Source organism: Phyllobates terribilis, unplaced genomic scaffold (genome assembly GCF_046119375.1).
Source record: "Phyllobates terribilis strain yellow unplaced genomic scaffold, ASM4611937v1 Scaffold_4__5_contigs__length_816908805, whole genome shotgun sequence".
Lineage (NCBI taxonomy): Eukaryota > Metazoa > Chordata > Amphibia > Anura > Dendrobatidae > Phyllobates > Phyllobates terribilis.
In genome coordinates, this window is record NW_027362764.1 from 536,678,885 (window position 1) to 536,702,553 (window position 23,669).

The 23,669-nt window shown below is 42.5% G+C and overlaps 1 protein-coding gene across 1 annotated transcript in view; it reads left to right on the forward strand.

Moving 5' to 3' along the window:
* The window catches only part of CYB5A (cytochrome b5 type A), a 34,508-nt gene that overhangs the window by 8,559 nt on the left and 2,280 nt on the right, over nt 1–23,669 (forward strand). Inside the window, exons 2-4 of the mRNA XM_073678952.1 lie at nt 12,287–12,415; nt 13,682–13,711; nt 18,581–18,615. Of these exons, the coding sequence (XP_073535053.1) occupies nt 12,287–12,415; nt 13,682–13,711; nt 18,581–18,615 (194 nt within the window). The remainder of the gene's footprint in view (nt 1–12,286; nt 12,416–13,681; nt 13,712–18,580; nt 18,616–23,669) is intronic.

Here is a 23,669-nt window from a genome sequence, read left to right on the forward strand (position 1 = left end):
ATGCTCCTGATGAGGTTGCGGATGGTCTCCTGTGGGATCTCCTCCCAGACCTGGACTAAAGCATCCGCCAACTCCTGGACAGTCTGTGGTGCAACGTGACATTGGTGGATGGAGCGAGACATGATGTCCCAGATGTGCTCAATCGGGTTCAGGTCTGGGGAACAGGCGGGCCAGTCCATAGCTTCAATGCCTTCATCTTGCAGGAACTGCTGACACACTCCAGCCACATGAGGTCTGGCACTGTCCTGCATTAGGAGGAACCCTCTGCTTTTCTCCATTCTTCGTTTGGATAAAGGAGTCCTGGGACATCTCAGAATTCTGACTCTGATCAGTAAACAATAATTTAATTAAAAAAAAAACTACAAAACTGCTCAACACTTCCGTGCTATCGTGAACAGGTGCTAGCTGCTACAACTACAATACTATACAACCAAACCATAATATTGAATCTTTTTTCTTTTTTTTTTTTTTTTTTGCTCCTTACCTTGCCCGGGGTTTGTCCATACATTTGTCACAGGTGGACCCGTGTATAAAATATGCCTGTGTTCGTCTAAAGAAATAGCGCACGTTGTCTTATTAACTTGTGATGAGGAATATCCCGCATATACAAACGTGTACTCGTGCCACTCAACGCCCATGTACTCTATCCCTGCAAAAAAAAGTTGCCATATATACATTCAGAGGGTTTTTAAGTGAAGACAAAAAAAATACAAATCCATTGGAGACAAAAGTGAAACCTCTAATCAAACTAAAAATACATGTTGTGTGAGGCCATGCTCTTATTGGAAGCTTCGTTGGATTTGTGACACATGATGGTCAAAACGATGGACCCCACAAAGGAAATTATAAAGTGCACGTACCTCTGCTATCCTGTGGAAAAGTGTTAATTGCCATTGGTGACATAGTACATCCTTTTTCCACGTATGTAAACAGGCGATATGCTGCCGATAGCTTGATCTGTATCAACAGATTGATCATAGTAATGAAGCACTCCCATCAACGTTTTTATCCTTTTAAATATATCGCAGTCATCATATGATATAGCACTGTGTACTTACTATTGCTCATTTTTTCCTTTAACAATTGTTCTGTGCACATGAAGTACAGTCAGCCTGTCTAAACAGGTCATAAAACATTGCTCTCTCGCATGAAACTTATTAGTGGTCATTTAATGGCCGTGGTTGGCCTGTCTAAACGTGGCCTACTTGTAAATAAGCCTATGTTCCAGTACCGTAACTTCAGCCTACTCGTTTTCTGCCCCCCCCCATCCAGTTTGAAGTGTGACATGCAGGGCTGTGGAGCCGGAGTCGGTGTCCATTTTGGTGGAGTTGGAATCTGTATAAAATGGACCGACTCCAACTCCTAAAATATATATATAATAAATTGGGTACAATAGTTCAATGCAGTTTGTGGGGAATATTTTTTCATAAGAATTTGGGAAAGTTATGAAATGTCCTATTCCTGATCTAAGGGTCTAGACTTTTAGCGGAGACGAATCTGTGCTACAGTTAATTTATCACTTAAACATGAGCCATGTATGAGGGAGTCATGGAGTCGGAGTTAGAGTCAGTGTCATGGAAATTGAAGAGTTGGATTCGGAGGTTTGGCTTAGGGAATGTGCAGACTATCGGGAGCCGGCGGAGAAGCCGCCTCCGGCTTCAGCTCATTATGCAAATGAGCGCTGGCTTTTTTTTTTTTTCTCTCTCTCGTATGCGGACTTTCCCCATACAAGTTAGGTCTATGGGGAAAGCCTGCATGCGGACCCGCAGGAAGAAATAGACATGTTGCGGTCTGGAAAGACGCACCGCATGTCTGTTTCTGCGGGTGTGCCACAGACGCATAGTGGACATGGGATTTGTATAAATGCCATCCACTATGCTGTAACATCTGGCCTCTGCGGATTGCACGCAGCGCACTTTCACTGATCGTGTGCACATACCCTTACCGACTCCACAACCCTGGTAACATCAACCCCCATCATGTGACTGCTGAGGTCAAAATGATGGTATGATGTAAGATTAGTTTAGAATGACCTCCATTTTCTTTTTATTTATGGAAGCATTATTATAAGGTCTAACTCTTAATATGAAGTATGCCTAGGTATTATAATTTGAGTACTACAACTATGTACGACTCCTTGAGAAATGCTATGGGAAGTATTTTTATCCTGCTATAAGACTGGGCTGTGGAGTCGATAAGCCAAACCTCCGACGACTCAATTTCCCTGACTAACAACTCCAACTCCACAGCACTGCCTCACTACTGAGCATCTGAGCATGTGCATAAAGTGCAGCACAGATTCATCTCAGCTAAAAGCCTAGACCCTTAGATCAGGAACAGAACAGACATTTATAGGACATTTCATAACTTTCCCAAATTCTTATGAAAACATTTACAGCACATACTGCATTGTACAACTATACCCAATTTATTATGTATTTTCGGAGTTGGTCCATTTTATACCGACAGCGACTCCACGACTACAACTCCACAGCCCTGCTTTAAAATATCTTGTGAAGGGTTGGAATGGCAATATTTCTGCAGGATTAGTGAGGAAGGTTTGTATTGTCAGCTGCCAGGAGGGGAAGAAGACTGGTTCTGTCAAGTAACCAATCACAGTACCACCAAGGGGAACACATGGAAGCAATAGATGATGACAAGCTTATATAAACCATTTAAACAGAGGGAAGTAAAAGTGTTAAAAATTGGAGTATTTTTCATTTATGATGAGATATATATTCCTACAATGTTTTAATCTATTGTGTTTTGGTTAAATGACAGTTGCTGTTCCAAGGAACATCTACAAGGGTATTTACAGATATGAAAGTGTTTTTGTTTATAGGTTCCAAATTGTGGTGTTCAGTTTCATAATATTTGTAAGGAGAGAAGTTTAATTTTTTTTCTGATACAAGGCTCAAAGTCATGTTTCCTTGACAGCCATCAAAGTAAAAGAGAAAGTTTGGCCTTCCTCTATTAGGGGGCTATAATTTCAGCATACAGATTACACAATTACTTTTATATAGAATAAATTAGATGGTCTGACCACACACACAGAGAACATGCATATTAACGCCTATGTCCCTTCAGTAATGTCCAATATAAGTGTTCACCCCTTTTAGTTTTGAATTCCAGATGCCCTTATATCTTTCACAAATAGTATCAAAGTCCTATCGTGTCCTGAATTGAATTGCAGTACAATGTTCAATGTCCACTGCTGGAGTAACGTGGCTAAAGGAGAACATACTGCAATCTCTGCCTGACTTCTGAAGAGTGGCCTCATGTCATTGCATTTTAGCTTCAAGGGTAAAACAATATAGGTCATAATATACTTAGCTGTTATTCTGGCCTTATGCAAAAGTTTTGGATCACTTAGTCCATTAACTGGCACAAATAAATGCACCAAATGTTAACCCCACTAACAAGTGCAGGAAGGGGAGAGTAATATAAAAATATTTTACATTTTATTCCTAAAGATTACGATGTACAAAAATATACCTTTTATTAGCCAGGAGAAAGCCAATCAAGCAGGGCAAAAAGTACTACGGTTGAAACCAGAAGTTTACATACACTATATAAATAGACACATATGCATGTTTTTCTCAATATCTGACATGAAATCAGAATAAACCTCTCCGGTTTAGGTCAATTAGGATTACCATAATTTTTAATATTTGCCAAATGCCAGAATGATGAGAGAGAATGTTTTAAGGCATTTTTCAAATGAGAGGAGATCAGAAGCTGGGCTGATCCTCCGGGCTGGTCCAGAGACACACAAGGATTAATGATAAACCAAAACTTTCTTTATTACTTGGCCTACGCGTTTCGTGGCTACACTGCCACTTCCTCAGGAAGTGGCAGTGTAGCCACGAAAAGCGTAGGCCCTGAGGAAGTGGCAGTGTAGCCACGAAACGCATAGGCCAAGTAATAAAGAAAGTTTTGGTTTATTATTAATCCTTGTGTCTCTGGACCAGCAGGGAGGATCAGCCCAGCTTCTTATCTCCTCTCATTTGTTTACTGATCAGCGGGGTCTCCTGCAGCGGCCATCTGACAGCTGCTTCACAGTTGGTTGTGACTCACACAACCTCAGAAGGTGAGTCAGACTGATTGTGGGACCTGGTATTTACTTTTATACGGATAAAGCCCTATGTGCGCTGTCTTTCCTATCTTTTGCTTAAGGCATTTTTATTACTTACTGCAAAGTCAAAAGTTTACATACATTAAGATTACTATGCCTTTAAACAATTCTGGACTGCCCATATGATGATGTCCTGTGTTTGGAAGCTTCTGAGTTAATTGGAGACACACCTGTGGATGTATTTTAATGCGCACCTGAAACACACTGCCTCTTTGTGTAGCACCATGGGAAAGTCTAAAGAAATCAGCCAAGATATTCCAACATTATTTGTTGATATGTATTATAACTGTCACAGTAACGTTGTGTCCTCAATAGATTTGGATCCTTCATCAGATGTTATGCCCTAAGTTTCCAGGATAGTGTTTTTAAGGTACTATTACTCTGGAAAAAAATAAGTAAGTGACTAAGCTATTTTATAAATGAGCATGCACTCCTTACAAATTGTTGCCAGATTCCTGGAATGCTTAGGGGCACCTAGAGTTGCATCTACCATGAGGGACGATGAGCATTGTATCTCAAGCTGTGTTCTGCATTGTCTCAAAGGGCATTGCTGTGGTGACTTGCAGAAGCTACACCTTACAAGATGCTAGAGTTGTAAATTGAGCCTCAGGATCTTCAGCAGTATGTTACTCCATCCCAAGACAGATTTGGTCATAGCCTGAGAGTATGATGTTGCACCACTGGGCATGGCAGAAAGTTTTTGGGTACAAGGTACTAGTTTTTGAGATAAGACATTGATCCTGGGAACTAATCTGGTGGCTATATTTGGAGCCGTAAATGAATTTTCCCACTAATATGGGGCAATTGGTAATTGCCTCAATGTTTGTTTTTTTTTGCCCTCTGGATCAACACTTTTAGGTTATAAGTTGAACATGTGTCTTCTTTCAATCTGGAAACGGAGTCTACTGGTTGACAACTTTAAAGACTTGTCGTAGCAATCAGGGCTGTGGAGTCGGTAAGCCAAACCTGGTACTCCGACTCCTCAATTTCCCTTACACCGACTCCACGACTCAGACTCCCACATATATTGCTTATATTTAAATAGATAGCTAGATAGTCATAGATGGATGAATAGATAATGGGATAGATGGAGGAATAGATAGGTAAATAGAGGGATGGATAGATGGAGAGATAGATAGATACAGGGATGGATATATAGATAGCCATATGGAGGGATAGATGAAAGGATGGAGGGATAGATAAGATTAGATAAAGTCATGGAGGGATGGATGGATAGAGGGATGGAGTGTGATAGACAGATGACAGCAAATAGTACATTGCACATATAGTTCACACATTGTACAGAGAGCACATAATAATCACCTACAATATTAGCATTAGTTACCTTCCTGTGACAGAGATGAGCAGTAGTACTTTCACTTTCTCCAGCTCGGGGCCCTGGAATCGGATCCTGTGCAGGGCAGGCACCCTTCCCCCTCCTCTCTCTGGTGAAGACGGCAGAAGACAGGACAGGAGGGGAGATTGCCCCCTGCAGTCTGGAGCCGCTGCAGGACGGGAGCACAGCAGCATACAAGTGAGTTTTGATAGGTGCGTGCCCTTGCCTCTAGGGGGGGGGGGGGGGCATCTGCCCACCCCCACCCCTCGCTGGCTACTGCCATGATTCACACACAGCGTTTTTGCGGATCCGTTTTTTCCAGTAAAATGCAGTGATTCTGGGCATCCCAGCAAAGTAAAAAACGGATCCTCACAAAGAATGAGCATGTCAGTTTGTGCGGCGTTTTTGTAATCAGCTTTTGCTATTGAAAACATTATCTATGAGCTTAAAAACCTTTTCAGGTGATGTGGTTTTTTAAAAAGCTGATCTGTTTTTGCAGCTGTAAAACGTATCCTAAAAAACGCTGTGTGTGAATGTAGCCTTAGATCAGGATTAGAACAGCGATTTATAGGACATTTCATAACTTTCCCAAATTCCTATGAAAAAATATTCAGCACATTCTGCATTGAACTACTCTACCCAATTTATTATATATTTTAGGAGTCGGTCCATTTTATACCGACTCCGGCACCACATCCCTGGAAGCAATTGCATAGAATTCCTTAAAGGGGTTTTTCCGTACTTTACAACTTTGTACAGTCATGGCCAAAAGTTTTGAGAATGACACCAAAATTATATTTTCACATGATCTGCTGGCCTCTGGTTTTTATTAGTGTTTGTCTGATGTTTATATCACATACAGAAATATAATTGCAATCATATTATGAGTACCAATAGGTTATATTGACAGTTAGAATGAGTTAATGCAGCAAGTCAATATTTGCAGTGTTGCCCCTTCTTCTTCAAGACCTCTGTAATTCTCCCTGGCATGCTCTCAATCAACTTGTGGACCAAATCCTGACTGATAGCAGTCCATTCTTGCATAATCAATGCTTGCATTTTGCCAGAATTTGTTGGTTTTTGTTTGTCCACCAGTCTCTTGATGATTGACCACAAGTTCTCAATGGGATTAAGATCTGGGGAGTTTCCAGGCCATGGACCCAAAATCTCTGTTTTGTTCCATGAGCCATTTAGTTATCACCTTTGCTTTATGGCAAGGTGCTCCATCATGCTGGAAAAGGCATTGTTGGGCGCCAAACTGCTCTTGGACGGTTGGGAGAAGTTGCTCTTGGAGGACATTCTGGTACCATTCTTTATTCATGGCTGTGTTTTTAGGCAAGACTGTGAGTGAGCCGATTCCCTTGGCTGAGAAGCAACCCCACACATGAATGGTTTCAGGATGCTTTACAGTTGGCATGAGACAAGACTGGTGGTAGCGCTCACCTCTTCTTCTCCGAATAAGCTGTTTTCCAGATGTCGCAAACAATCGAAAAGGGGATTCATCAGAGAAAATGACTTTGACCCAGTCCTCAGCAGTCCACTCCCTGTACCTTTTGCAGAATATCAGTCTGTCCCTGATGTTTTTTCTGGAGAGAAGTGGCTTCTTTGCTGCCCTCCTTGAAACCAGCCCTTGCTCAAAGAGTCTCCGCCTCACAGTGCGTGCAGAAGCACTCACACCCGCCTGCTGCCATTCCTGAGCAAGCTCGGCACTGCTGGTAGTCCGATCCCGCAGCTGAAACCGTTTTAAGATACGGTCCTGGCGCTTGCTGGTCTTACTTGGGCGCCCTGGAGCCTTTTTGACAACAATGGAAGCTCTCTCCTTGAAGTTCTTGATGATGCGATAGATTGTTGACTGAGGTGCAATCTTTGTAGCTGCGATACTCTTCCCTGTTAGGCCATTTTTGTGCAGTGCAATGATGGCTTCTCGTGTTTCTTTAGAGATAACCATGGTTAACTGAAGAGAAACAATGATACCAAGAACCAGCCTCCTTTTAAAGTGTCCAGTGATGTCATTCTTACTTAATCATGACTGATTGATCGCCAGCCCTGTCCTCATCAACGCCCACACCTGTGTTAATGGATCAATCACTAAAACGATGTTAGCTGCTCCTTTTAAGGCAGGACTGCAATGATGTTGAAATGTGTTTTGGGGGTTAAAGTTCATTTTCTGGGCAAATATTGACTTTGCAAGTACAGTAATTGCTGTTAAGCTGATCACTCTTTGACATTCAGGAGTATATGCACATTGCCATTACAGAAAATGAAGCAGTAAACTTTGGAAAAATTACTATTTGTCTCATTCGCAATACTTTTGGCCATGACTGTATGTCCCAGGGTGAGGAATTCTATTGGAGACTGGCACTGCTTCTGTGTAACCCACTGGTGATCTAGCATAAACATTGTGACATGACGCCAGCCGCCAATAAGCAGTCTCTGATACGCTGCAGCCTTCATATTCTGTCTTGACTAGAAGCAAATGGGATTACCAAATGCAAGTGTGAACCCCCACCCACCCCGAAAGCTCACCATACACATTAGGTAGGTTGGACGACTTTAATGTGTGTGAGGGGCTTAAGACTATGATCACATCTGACAAATACGGCTCAGAAATGAGATTTTCTCTTAGAACCCTGGGCCCGAGAGCAAATGATCAATGTAAGCAAATTGCTTTTAGGCTGCGTTCACACATTGCGTTTTTTTGCGCTCGCTTTTTCAAAATACGCAATGTGCCTTGTGTCTGCCAGCAAAGTGAATGGGAAATTCACTTTGCCGTTCAGACATTGTGTGTTTTTTACGCAGTGCTTAATCGCAGTTGCGTAAAGAATTGACATGTCAATTCTTTACGCAGCTGCCTCCTGCGCTTTCTCCTATTGTGCCCGTTATAAGCGATGGAATTACGCAGTGGTGTTCACACACTGCGTAATTCCATAGCTTTTTGATGGAGGCGCAGGAGAAACTATGGATACTCGCCTATCCGATGGATGGGAGAGGCGTCCGCTCCGGTGCCAGCATCTTCAGTGAAGCGATGACAAGCCGGCGTCGGCTCCGGTCCCGCCGCTTGCAGCTTCCTGCCGTAAAGTGATCACAAGCCGGTCAGCTGATCGCTTCACGGCAGATGCTGGAATCCGCGTGACCGGAGCGGACGCCTCTCCCATCCATCGGATAGGCGAGTATCCATAGTTTATTTCTTTTAAAGCAGTGTATGTACTGCATCCAGAAGCTGTCTGTACATACACTGCTAGGGGGACACTCACACACACGACACATAGACACAGACAGTACACACACACTACACACACACATACATTACAATACATTACATTACATACACATACATTACATTACATACAGGTGTAATCCTCCATCCTCACACTTCATTTCTCCTGCATCCTCCGTGAAAAAAAGCAGTGTGTGAATGGAGGTGCTTTTTTTACCTGCGTAAAAAAACGCAGGTAAAAAAAGCAGGAAATACGCAGGAAAAAAAGCAATGTGTGAACGCAGCCTTAAATGTTTAAGGTTTCTAAATGCTGCAAAGGCTTTGCTTTTACTTGTGAAACCTTTGCTCTGTGACACACTTATCTCTGCAGTTCAAGGGTGAAGCGGAGCACTGGGTCATGGCTGTGGATGTTGCCTAATCTGCCTTGTATATTGAGTTATTTATTCTCTTGGCTTCAGTTTTGCTTAGTCATGTTGCCTGGCCGAGGATCACGTAGAATCTGTAGTGCGGTCTACGAGGTAGATCTTTTCTCAGCTATTTTTTTACGTTTTCACCCTGTGTACATCTGATCCTGGGCTGCTAGTTTACACCCTTCATTGTAGTTATACCTTCATACAGCACAGATTTTATTACAGGATTACCTCTTGGATTGTTTTGCAATCACTACTGCTCTTTATGCCAGTTTATAGTTAATCTGGATTTACAAAAGTTCTTAAGTTTATATTCATTTTTCCCTTTCATTGTACAAATTTTGACACGATTACTCATTCTTCTTTTAGTTTGCTTGGTCATATCTAGAGTTTTCCAAATACCCACTATAAAAAAAATAAATAAATAAATAAAAATCCTTAACCACTTCTTTGAGTAGCTGCGCACTTATGGAGAAACCCTGATAAACTGTATGGGCACAACCTGAGGGACCACCAGCATCTTTCCCTAGGCTACATTCCCACTATGAGCTTTTTGGTGAGTTTTTTTTTTTTTTTTTGACGGTGCAGAATACCCACACAGAATATTCAGAGTACCTGCACAAGGAATTGACATCTTGCAAATTTGAAAAGCGCACCACAGGTCGGTTTACGTGGAGGAAAAAAAAAATCTATAAATCTTATCTACCTTGCTGGAACTGTTAAAGACGCTGTATTTTTGACTCTGCAAAAATATGCATAGTTGAAAACTCATCACAAGCTCATATTCGCCTTAGGTTGTTTTTCTGCATGTGGCTCACACCCACATGTCACAAATGTACACAATAATTGAAGCCACAGGTAGCAGCGGTAGCTGCACTGTGGGGTCCCAGCATTTAAGATAAATCAAGGGTGGTACAGAGTTGGGTTCAAGGGGTTACTCTCCTGGCCTATTAAATTTAAGAAATTAAAAAGGAAGACAAAATGGGAGACGTCTCTGCTTGTCCCCTGGCATCAGTATTTGGCTTGAGATGTAACGTCGGTGCCGCAGCCTTAGTATTCTGTCTGAATAAGATGACTATTTGAGAAGTGAAAGCCGCTGATTGGTTAGCTGCTGGATGTTGATGCCAGAAAACCACATGGGCACATGGTACTGAGTGCAAAGGACAAGTATACAGTTGATTTTCCTTTTTGTTTCATTCTTTTATTTATTTATTTTTATTATTTTTTTCATCTACACCACCTATTTGCTCATTAAGGTTAACTTTTTAAAATGGTTTTAATTACGGTAATAATTTTAGCAAAGAAATCATGTAAAACCTGCAATATTAGTAGATTCCTTTAAAGAATACTTATAAATTATTCAATGTAATGATTAGTATATATTTTCCAACTGGCATCTATTATGCAATTTCTAAAAGGGCTTGCGTCTTAATAGAGAGCTGCAGTGCATGTTCATGCGATGAGAGAAAAGCAGTGGTTTCATAATATATATCCATTGGGCATGGCTATGCCTCCATGGGTGGAGGGCCTTAGCTCTGGTTGCCTCCATGGGTGGAGGGCCTTAGCTCTGGTTGCCTCCATGGGTGGAGGGCCTTAGCTCTGGTTGCCTCCATGGGTGGAGGGCCTTAGCTCTGGTTGCCTCCATGGGTGGAGGGCCTTAGCTCTGGTTGCCTCCATGGGTGGAGGGCCTTAGCTCTGGTTGCCTCCATGGGTGGAGGGCCTTAGCTCTGGTTGCCTCCATGGGTGGAGGGCCTTAGCTCTGGTTGCCTCCATGGGTGGAGGGCCTTAGCTCTGGTTGCCTCCATGGGTGGAGGGCCTTAGCTCTGGTTGCCTCCATGGGTGGAGGGCCTTAGCTCTGGTTGCCTCCATGGGTGGAGGGCCTCAGCTCTGGTTGCCTCCTTGGGTGGAGGGCCTCAGCTCTGGTTGCCTCCATGGGTGGAGGGCCTCAGCTCTGGTTGCCTCCATGGGTGGAGGGCCTCAGCTCTGGTTGCCTCCATGGGTGGAGGGCCTCAGCTCTGGTTGCCTCCATGGGTGGAGGGCCTCAGCTCTGGTTGCCTCCATGGGTGGAGGGTCTCAGCTCTGGTTGCCTCCATGGGTGGAGGGTCTCAGCTCTGGTTGCCTCCATGGGTGGAGGGCCTCAGCTCTGGTTGCCTCCATGGGTGGAGGGCCTCAGCTCTGGTTGCCTCCATGGGTGGAGGGCCTCAGCTCTGGTTGCCTCCATGGGTGGAGGGCCTCAGCTCTGGTTGCCTCCATGGGTGGAGGGCCTCAGCTCTGGTTGCCTCCATGGGTGGAGGGCCTTAGCTCTGGTTGGCTGCATCTTTTGCATATTTTGGCAACATAAATCCCAAAAACTCAATGTAAATGTCTGTTCCGTACACAGTAATGGACAGTAGAACACCTACATAGATACAGTGGATAGGCAATCTTGTGTAAAGCTCATCACATGGGGCAGGAAAGGACTGGTCTCCATTGCTTACTTTGGCAGCTTCTTTTATTGCGGAATTACCATCAAATAGATAATAAATATTAGAGATACCGTACATAATTTCATATTTTATTGTCATTTAGCAGATACTAATAAGCAGCCAACTCCTTTAATATCTGACATGGAAATATGCAGAAGAAAATTGCTGCTAGAACGCCTCACACACATGGAGTTGTGGACTAACTAAAAACAAAGCCATCATCTATCAGAGAATAATAGCTGCGCTGTGTGGGTTCAAGCTGTTCAGGAACCCTGAGCTAACAAAGCCATGTATAATTGTAGGAAACGTATACAGTGCACTGAATGGAGCCGCTTGAGCAGAACAATCTGAACGTTATATTTTCTTGGAGGTCACGCATCATTTTCCTGCAGACAGTAATGTGTATTTGAGGTCAGACTCCACAGATGGCCGCAGACAGAAGGATCCAATTAATGACAATCGCCTATGATAGTTTTAGTCACATAGATATAATTATCCAAAATGTGTTGTACTTCACTAATGCAGGCATACTGCCTTAAATCCTACCACAAAAGCTGCCATAGCTGTTTAAAAGGAAAATGCTTACATGGGTACATTTTTTATGTTGGGTACATTCTCCTTCTCTGGGTTTTGTGGAATATGCCTTTTGTGTTCTCTTAACCATGTCAGGATTAAAGACAGATTTCCTTATTAATTGTGTTAATTGTGTTGTGTTGATTTCAGCATCCTGGCGGCGAAGAAGTTCTCCGGGAACAGGCTGGAGGGGATGCCACAGAGACATTCGAAGACATTGGACACTCTACAGATGCCAGAAACATGTCAAAAGATTTTATAATAGGAGAACTTCATCCCGTGAGTGACTTTATGTCTTGTGTTGGCTTTATGTGCAGCACCATACATTCATGAATTGGCAGTGAGGTACCCTCAACTATTATTTTATGTTCCTCTTACAAACCCTAATCCAACATACTTTGGTCTAAAGAGATGATGTTATAGTACCAGTGGTGTAACTAGAGTCAGCTGGGCCCCAGTGCAAACTTGGATCTGGGCTCCCACCTACATATTGGTCTGATGTATTAACCCTTGTAGCGTTCTAAATCCTATAAAGAAATGCATATCCCCTCCCCCCTATAATGTAGTAATGTCTCACAAATTGGATTTATTTCACCCATCATGGACCCCTTCTTGATATAATGTTTCCCATTCTGAGACTCTTCCAGTTAGTGTTTCCTTTCCTGGTATAATGTCCCAGCTTCTGTCCATCCTGTAAAAATGCTCCCTGTTTTGCTGCTGTACTCTAATACATAAATAAAAACCCCCAAAAACAATTTTCACCCTTCCCTGCTCCCACAACGCATGGTGTCCTCTTATATAGCCGGCGCAGAGGCCGGCAGCTAACTTCGGCGTGCCTGTTATGGGAGACGCATGGCATCACTGCTATGCGCCGCCTGTGACTTCCATGCCGATGACAGCTGCCGGCCTCTGATTGGCTGGCGGCGTCTATTGCGATGCAGGGACCCGGCCGTGTTTCTGCGCCACAATACACTTCAGCTGAATGTGTATCCTCTGACTCACATCCACCTGAAATAACTGCTGGTGTCGATGGGCGCCTCTGTGACTGCGATCATTACGCCCTTGGCTGGTACATACTAGAATATATACAGAAAGATTAAACAAATAAGTTAAGTCGTTGCCTAGTCATGAGCCTGAAAATTATATCTATCTCTCTGATTGCATCCTCATAAGGTCTCCCGTGTAGGCTTTAATCACTTCTGTGAGCCAAAATCGTACATTTTTGTTCTGTTTTGGCTCGTGGGTAAGCGGGCCTGTGCATATGCTATTTTGCCCTCATGCCAGTCAGATCCATTTCAGCATATTTCACCTTTAACCAATGGGCCGATACCCCAGAGGACAGTCGCAGGTTACCTCTAAGACCACATGGTGTTAAACCACTTACAAATTGGTGAGGTCAGATCCTGCTGCTTGAGAATCGTCTTCATGTCTTGTTAGAATGCTAGAAGAGGTTATCAATAATTAATATTTTGAAGTATAAATATTTTTCCCTACTATTCAGCTGAGCATATTTTAATATGGAAGCATTTTTTTTTTCCCCCGCAGGATGATCGATCCAAGATCCAGAAACCAACGGTGAGTGTACTATGTAACTGACTGTGCTTCTGATATGGATACTGAATCTGCTGGTGATATTGTCATTATACAGATAATTCTAGAACCCTTGCTACTTTCTCCGCATAGTTAGACCCTCTCCATCATGTATGTGTAGTGCTCTGCTCCACATTGCATCTAATATTTCTTTCTGTGTGCATTAGAGTGAAACAGACCAATACACTGGTAATTGAGGGGTTCTAATATTTAGGCCATAGACATAAATCCTACTAATTTTGTATGTTGATGGACCCTGATAAGGGGTTATCCCATCACTATTGTAGTGTGACCTTTAGGACCCACACAATCTAGGGAATAAACATGCCGCAGAACTATTATTCGGCAAGTAGAAACAGTGTCAGGGATGCAGCACAACAACGCCACCACCACTTTCTGTGCAGGGAACTTTTGGCAACCCCATTCACTTGAAACCACTGAGAGTACTGCTTGCATCGAAAACGTAAAAAAAAAAGGGCTTGTAATGCTAAGCCAGCTTTAGAGTTGTGGTTTCTCTTTATAACTACCAGATCTGTTACATGAAAAATGCCAACATCACCCACCATTGACTTATAATGGAGTTTGTGCCTTTGTCGGGGGAAAAATGGCACTGCATGTCTCTTCCTCTTATCAAATTTTACAGAATCTGTAACAGAGGCTTCTCATGGCGCCTCTTGTGTAGATACGAACAGAGCCTAAGAATCAGTTTACATGCATCGACCAGCGACCCTATACAACCGCTGATCAGTGGTCGTGTAATTGCCTGTTTACACAGGCTGAAAAAGTAAACCGTGCACTGAGCGATCTATTCTGGATCGCCATAGTTCTAGCAGTGTTAGGCCTGTTTACACAGGACGATGCTCAGCCATAGATAGATATCTAATTTATATATTTTTTTATATTTATCTTATTTTTATTTTTTGTCTGAAAAAGATCATTTCACCTGATGAACAAGCACTTTGCTCTATCATTGGGTGATCAGCAGCCTGTTTACACGGAGAGATATTTGTAAACAAGCATCTTTAACAGCACTCATATTGTGAAAGTGCTGCTTTAACCCCCTCAATGACCGCCGTAACGCATTTTCACTTCGGTCATTAAGGGTACTTATTTCTCAGCGCCGTAAAAATGCGACACTGAGGAATAAGTAAATAGTGCCGCCTGGCGGCGGCGATTCCTGCGGGTGTCAGCTGTGTGTGACAGCTGACACCTTATAGTATCGGCCTCGGCCACTCCCTATACCGATCGGGGCCGATTAACCCCTTAAATACCGCTGTCAATCGTGACAGCGGTATTTAAGTGCTTACCAGGGGGTCTTGCGACCCCATTAGTAACTATCGGACCCCTGCGATGAGAATCGCAGGTCCCAGTGGTTACCATGGTACCCTGAGATCATGTGATGATTCCAGGATCGTGGCCTGTGAGATCCAGCAATAAGCTGACAGGTCTCATGCACAGACTGAGACCAGCTATTAAAGTGAAAATCACACATGTCCCACAGTGGAACTTGGTGAAAAAGTAAAAAAAAAAGTTAAATAAAATGTTGAAAAAAACACACAAAAAGTGCACACAAATCACTAAAATCCGTTTTGCTGCTCAAAACGCAGCGTTTGTGATAATACAAAAATAAACAAATAAAACTTACACATAATTGGTATCGCCGCATCCGGAACGACCCGCTCTATAAAACTGTTGCGTTATTTAGTCCGTTTGGCGAATGCCGTAAAAACTAAAAAACACCGAAAATGACGCCAAACAGCCCCCCGGTGCCTACACCGCAGTAAGCAGCCACATGTTTGGCATTATTGTAGCAGGGAGAGCACTTAATTTACTGGGTGTGTGTCACCAAGAGAAATGTATGGGGGCACTGGCCTTTTTGGGGGCACAATGTATGGCCAATAAACTGGCATAATAACAATAATAATAATAATAATAGCCTGGCGTGGATGTTACATAATAGTCACTGCTGCAATAGATGAATTCATTGAGATGTGCCATTTCTACAATGGGGTCACTTCTGGAGTTTTCCTGCTGTTCTGGCACCTTAGGGGCTCTGCAAATGTCGCCCACAAACTATTCTACCAAAGTCTTTGCTCCAAAAGCCAAATGGTGCCCCTTCCTTCTCAGCCCTGACTTGTGGACTAACAGTAATGTCTGATAACATATGGGGCATCATCGCGTTCGGGAGAAATAGCATAACAAATTATGCAGTCTGTTTTCTTCTATTATCCATTGCAAAAATTACAAATTTGGGGCTAAAACTACATTTTCATGAAAAAAATGAACATTTTCAGTATGACCACCTAATGTTATCAAATTCTGTGTAGTACCTGTGCATCCAAAATGCTCACTATACCCCTGGATAAAATCCCTGAGGGGTGTAGTTTCCAAAATGGGGTAACTTGTGCCTAAACAGTGGAAAACCCTGACAAGTTACCCCATTTTGGAAACTACACCCCTCAGGGATTTTATCCAGGGGTATAGTGAGCATTTTGGATGCACAGGTACTACACAGAATTTGATAACATTAGGTGGTCATACTGAAAATGTTCATTTTTTTCATGAAAATGTAGTTTTAGCCCCAATTTTTTTTTATTTTCACAAGGGTAGCAGGAGAAAATGGACTCCAAATTTTTTTGTGCAATTGCTCCCGAGTACGGACATACCCCATATGTAGGGAAAACGATTGTTTGGGCACACGGCAGGGCTTGGAAAGGAAGGAGTGACGTTTGGAACCCAGACTTTGATGGAATGGTCTGCAGGTGTCACGTTGCGTTTCGAGAGCCCCTGATGTGCCTAAACAGTGGAAAACCCTGACATCAGGGGCTCTCGAAACGCAACGTGACACCTGCAGACCATTCCATCAAAGTCTGGGTTCCAAACGTCACTCCTTCCTTTCCAAGCCCTGCCGTGTGCCCAAACAATCGTTTTCCCTACATATGGGGTATGTCCGTACTCGGGAGCAATTGCACAAAAAAATTTGGAGTCCATTTTCTCCTGCTACCCTTGTGAAAATAAAAAAAAATTGGGGCTAAAAGTACATTATTATGGAAAAAAAAAAAATGATTTTTTAATTTCACAGTTCTACGTTTCTAAACTTCTGTGAAGCACCTAGGGGTTCAAGATGTTCACCGCACATCTAGATAAGTTCCCTATGGGGTCTAGTTTCCAAAATGGTGTCACTTGTGGGGAGTTTCCACTGTTTAGGCACATCAGGGGCTCCCCAAATGCAACATGGCGTCTGCTAATTATTCAAGCAAATTTTACATTCAAAAAGTCAAATGGTGCTCCTTCCCTTCCGAACCCTGCAGCGCGCCCAAACAGTGGTTTTCCCCAACATATGGGGTATTGGCTTACTCAGGAGGAATTGCTCAACAAATTTTGTGGTCCATTTTCTCCCTTTACCCTGGTGAAAATAAAAAAAAATGGGTCTGAAGTAAACATTTTGTGAAAAAATTTTAAATGTTCATTTTTTCCTTCCACGTTGCTTCAGTTCCTGTGAAGCACGTGAAGGGTTAATAATCTTCTTAAACATAGTTTTGAGCACCTTGAGGGGTGCAGTTTTTATAATGGTGTCACTTTTGGGTATTTTCTGTCATGTAGATTCCTCAATGTCACTTCAAATGTGATGCGGTCCCTAAAAAAAAAAAAAAAAAATGGTTTTGTTGGAAAAATGAGAAATCGCTGGTCAACTTTTAACCCTTACAGCTTCCGAACAAAAAAACATTTGGGTTCCAAAATTGTTCTGATGTTAAGTGGGCATGAGGGAAGTGTTGTTTATTAACTATTTTGTGTGACATATCTCTCTGATTTAAAGGCATGAAAATTCAAAGTTTGAAAATTGCAAAATTTTCGCCAAATTTTTGTTGTTTTCTCAACTAAACGCCAGTCTTATCGAAGAAATTTTACCACCATCAAGAAGTACAATATGTCATGAAAAAAACATCTCAGAATCAGTGGGATCCATTCAAATGTTTCAGAGTTATTAACTCCTAAAGTGACACTGGTCAGAACTGTAAAAATTGGCCTGGTCATTAAGTACATAATTGGCTCCGTCCTTAAATTGTTAAGGTTCCTGCACAGCGAGGTCCGGGGCCATCCCTATTGATGGGTGAACAGAGAGCATTGCTGTCACGAGCAGGCAACGCTACCCTGGTGCTGCATCCCCTTCATTCTGACGATTGGTTTTCTCAGTTGTTGAATTCCCACTTATACAGTGATGCCATACCCTAGCAATCCGCTATTACTTTATAATGCTTGAAAACTCCTTTTAAGGGGACCTGTGACTAGGTAAAAATTGGCCAATTTTGGTCTTAATTTATTCCCGTTGTTCCCCTGAATATGTTTTGGGGGGTTTATTTTATTTTTTTTTTCATAAATCCGTTTTACTGTTCTAGAGATATGGGCCGTTTTATTCAGTGCTATTTTATGGTCATTACCAAAGGGGCACAGAGTAATAATGCAGAGCCGCCTAAAGACTTGCCCCTAGAGAGAGTCCTATAAGACCATAAAAATTAGCTCAGAATAAAAAGGCCCATACCTCTGGAACCATATGGTAGATATAGGAAGAAACCAAAAGCGGGATTACTCAGGACAGCATCAGGAATAAAATAAGAGCAAAAACTGGTGACAGGTCCTTCTTTTACTAGAGATGTGATTCTACTGAAATAGGAATATATCCAGGCTCAGTGTGTTTGTATTTAGGAATGTCGGAAACAGCAAAAAAATAAACCCCGACATCTATTTTTATATCATGAATGCTTTTAGAAGTTAGTTCTGCTTATAAAAATATGTTGAAACCCACATTTCTGTTAAGTGTTAATTGAACATTGACTCATTTTTTTTTTCTTTTAGGAAACGTTTATTACCACTTCTGAATCTGATTCAAGGTATTTCCACTTTTACCATAAACGTCCTATTTTGCAGTGATTCTTCAGGTTGTGTTCTGCATGTGTCAGTTTCTTCCTGCTGTTGGTTTAGTTGCCTGGAGTTTACAATTTATCTGCTGTTTGCAATCAGCTCTCCATGCTTTGTGGGGTCTTTTATCCTTTTACTTTGTCATCTAAGGAATAAACTGAATGAGGAGAGCTGTAGTGTAAGGCTGTGTGCGCACGATGCGTTTTTAATGCGTTTCCGCGGCGTTTTTGCAGCTGCGGAAACGCATTAAAAACGCATGGTAGAAGGGCAGCAATGTTCCCTAATGGAAATCCACATGAGCTTTGCCCATGCTGCGGATTTTTCCGCAGCGTTTATGCTGCGCTCAAAAATCCGCAGCATGTCCATTAATTTTGCGGAAACGCGGCGTTTTCGCCGCCATTGACTTGCATTAGAACGCGCCAATACCGCAAGACTGCATTTGTACTTGCGTTATTGGCTCGTTCTAATGTGCGGATGGTACCCGGGTGTGGAGAAGATGAGACTCTCCTCCACACCCAGGTACCATTAAAAAGCTGTAAAAACAAGAATAAAATAAAAAATAAGATATATTCACCTTCCGACGGCCCCCGGTCTCCTTCCCTCTGCTTGCGTGCAAGACTGAAGGACCTTCGGTGACGTCAGTCATGTGACCGCAGGCCCTTCAGCGCAGTGTCTCGCGATATCCCGGCAGCCAGGAACAAGCCGGGAACGAACGCGGCAGCACACGCCGGGCCATCGGAGGGTAAGTATAGGTTTATTTTTTTATTTTTAAACATTCTTACGGTCACACTATATAAATCCATGCCTGTTACATGGATTTATATAGTGTGACCTAGTTGTCAAGCACTTTCCAAGTGATGCTAAAATCGCCTGGAAAGCGCTTGTCAATCCGCATGCGGAAACACATGTGAATCCGCAGGGAAAACGCATGTACAATCCGCATGCGTTTTTCTGCCAGGGAGATGCAGAAATTTTCTGCTTCATTTCTGCATCGTGTGCACATACCCTAAAGCATTTGTGAGAGACCTAAAAGGAAGTCTCTGATAAGATAATGGGTGGGTTTCAGAGTTTGGCTCCTACTAGTAAATGAAACTAATTGGCACCGCCTAATCATAGCCGTGCACTTATTTGCCTTAGGCTATGTGCCCACGTTGCAGAAATGAAGCAGAAAATTTCTGCTTCATTTCTGCAAGTCCTCTCCCGGAAAAACTCATGCGAATTCCGCACGCGTTTATCGCTCGTTTTCCACATGCGGAATTGCCTTGCGTTTTTTAATGCATTGGACAAAGGCAATTCCGCTTGCGGAAACGCAAAATAAATTGACATGCTGCGGATTTTTGAACGCAGCATAAACGCTGCGGAAAAATCTGCAGCATGTGCATAGAACTTGCGGAATCCCATTGGGGACCATGGGGTGCGGATTACCTAGCATTTTACAAGCATTTCCGCTGCGGAAATTCCGCATCAAAAACGCTTGTAATCCGCAACGTGGGCACGCAGCCTTACATTATACAATTCCGCAGATGCTGCCATGTGGTGTCAGGTGGGATGTACAGTTTACCTAGAGGGACTTCAGAATCTCAGTAGCCTCTTTTTTCTTTAGGTGCTTTTACTTTGCTCTTTTCTGTACAATCGTGGGTTCTTGCGTCCGAACCTCACCTGCGAAAAACGGGATTCCTGTTTAAGATCTAATCCTGTTGACTTAAGGACTACTTTTTATGTTAATCACTTTTAAAAAGGCAAAAAGCAATTCTTTTCATTTTTCCAAAAAAAAAGTTAAATAAATGTTGCAGACATTTTAGGGTGTTTTCACATTACGCTTTTCTCCACGTTCAAGGGTCCTGTCGGAGCTTGTGTCTGAACTCCACCCCACAAAACTGGATTCAGACGTATGCACCTATGGGGCCATAGACTATAATGGTGCTAGCAGAGCGAACATGCGCTGTCTGCTACGACTGAGTGTCCACCTCCAGTAGGCGTACACGCGCGAAAATGGTGCACGTCAAAGCAGACGGCCGCATGTGGAGAAAAGTGTAATGTGAAAACACCCTAAAATGGCTGCAGCATTTATTTTTCTTTTTTGGAAAAATGAAAAGAATTGCTTTTTTTTGCCTTTTTTTAAAGTGATTAACATAGAAGTATTCCTTAATACAACAGGAACAGGATTAGATCTCGGAGACTAGGCCTCATTTTTGGCATCAATTTCAGCTTGACTGCTTTTGGCTGGATTTCTTCTGACCTCCTCCTACATTTGCTTTGCACATAGTGTAAATACTGAATGCTGCCTTCCAGATAATTCTTTTCTGATTTCAGGTCTAAAATGGAGATGAAGTGGGTAAAATGGAGAGGGCTCTTAGTATTATGTACATGTAGAGGAAGTCTGCCAGGTGAAGTTCCAGCACATAGCTGCAGACCATCCGGTCAGAGAGGGGGCTTTCTTTTCACAACTTCTCCTGTACAGTTCAGGAAAATGTATCCAATATGGGACTATAATGAATGGAGAAACCCTAGTAGATTAATTATACTAAATGTGAAACGTTTCTCAGCTTTACTTTATCCAAAGTACAAAAATGGTCTTTTCACCCTACTGTTAAAAACCATACTGACCAAGTGTAATATACCACTGTGCAGAAAGGAAATGTTTAGAATAGATTGAATAGACTTAAAATAGTGATGCTGAGTACTTTGTGGCTTCAAGTATAACCTATTTTCTGTCATTTGGAGGTGTTATATAATGGTGCAAGTTTTTTTGATATGGAAATACATTTTTTTACATGCACCACACACTGTATGTACATACATAAGTGTATGTGTGTGTGTGTGTATATACACACACAGTACAGACCAAAAGTTTGGACACACCTTCTCCTTTAAAGATATTTCTGTATTTTCATGACTATGAAAATTCTACATTCACACTGAAGGCATCAAAACTATGAATTAACACATGTGGAATTATATACTTAACAAAAAAGTGTGAAACAACTGAAAATATGTCTTATATTCTAGGTTCTTCAAAGTAGCCACCTTTTGCTTTGATAACTGTTTTGCACACTCTTGGCATTCTCTTGATGAGCTTCAAGTGGTAGTCACCGGAAATGGTCTTCCAACAATCTTGAAGGAGTTCCCAGAGATGCTTAGCACTTGTTGGCCCTTTTGCCTTCACTCTACGGTCCAGCTCACCCCAAACCATCTCAATTGGGTTCAGGTCTGGTGACTGTGGAGGCCAGGTCATCTGGTGTAGCACCCCATCACTCTCCCTCTTGGTCAAATAGCCCTTACACAGCCTGGAGGTGTGTTTGGGGTCATTGTCCTGTTGAAAAATAAATGATGGTCCAACTAAACGCAACACGGATGGAATGGCATGCCGCTGCAAGATGCTGTGGTAGCCATGCTGGTTCAGTATGCCTTCAATTTTGAATAAATCCCCAACAGTGTCACCAGCAAAGCACCCCCACACCATCACACCTCCTCCATGCTTCACAGTGGGAACCAGGCATGTAGAGTCCATCCGTTCACCTTTTCTGCGTCGCACAAAGACATGGTGGTTGGAACCAAAGATCTCAAATTTGGACTCATCAGACCAAAGCACAGATTTCCACTCGTCTAGTGTCCATTCCTTGTGTTCTTTAGCCCAAACAAGTCTCTTCTGCTTGTTGCCTATCCTTAGCAGTGGTTTCCTAGCAGCAATTTTACCATGAAGGCCTGCTGCACACAGTCTCCTCTTAACAGTAGTTGAAGAGATGTGTCTGCTGCTAGAATCCTGTGTGGCATTGACATGGTCTCTAATCTGAGCTGCTGTTAAGCTGCGATTTCTGAGGCTGGTCACTCGGATAAACTTATCCTCAGAAGCAGAGGTGACTCTTGGTCTTCCTTTCCTGGGGCAGTCCTCATGTCAGCCAGTTTCTTTGTAGCGCTTGATGGTTTTTGCAACTGCACTTGAGGACACTTTCAAAGTTTTCCCAATTTTTCGCACTGACTGACCTTCATATCTTAAAGTAATGATGGCCACTCGTTTTTCTTTACTTAGCTGCTTTTTTCTTTCCATAATACAAATTCTAACAGTCTATTCAGTAGGACTATCAGCTGTGTATCCACCAGACTTCTGCACAACACAACTGATGGTCCCAACCCCATATATAAGGCAAGACATCCCACTTATTAAACCTGACAGGTCACACCTGTGAAGTTTTCTGGTGACTACCTCTTGAAGCTCATCAAGAGAATGCCAAGAGTGTGCAAAGCAGTCATCAAAGCAAAAGGTGGCTACTTTGAAGAACATAGAATATAAGACATATTTTCAGTTGTTTCACACTTTTTTGTTAAGTATATAATTCCACATGTGTTAATTCATAGTTTTGATGCCTTCAGTGTGAATGTACAATTTTCAAAATCAGGAAAATACAGAAAAATCTTTAAATGAGAAGGTGTGACCAAACTTTTGATATATATATATATATATATATATAATCTATCACACACTGCAGAATTATTAGGCAAATGAGTATTTTGATCACATGATACTTTTTATACATGTTGTCCTACTCCAAGCTGCATAGGCTTGAGAGCCAACTACCAATTAAGTAAATCTGGTGATGTGCATCTCTGTAATGGGGAGGGGTGTTGACTAATGACATCAACACCCTATATAAGGTGTGCTTAATTATTAGGCAACTTCCTTTCCTTTGGCAAAATGGGTCAGAAGACAGATTTGACGGGCTCTGAAAAGTTTCAAAATTGTGAGATGTCTTGCAGAGGGATGCAGCAGTCTTGAAATTTCCAAGCTTTTGAAGCGTGATCACCTAACAATCAAGCATTTCATGGCAAATAGCCAACAGGGTCGCAAGAAGCATGTTTGCCAAAAAAGGCGCAAAATAACTGCCCATGAATTGAGGAAAATCAAGCGTGAAGCTGCCAAGATGCCATTCGCCACCAGTTTTGCCATATTTCAGAGCTGCAATGTTACTGGAGTATCAAAAAGCACAAGGTGTGCGATACTCAGGGACATGGCCAAGGTAAGGAAGGC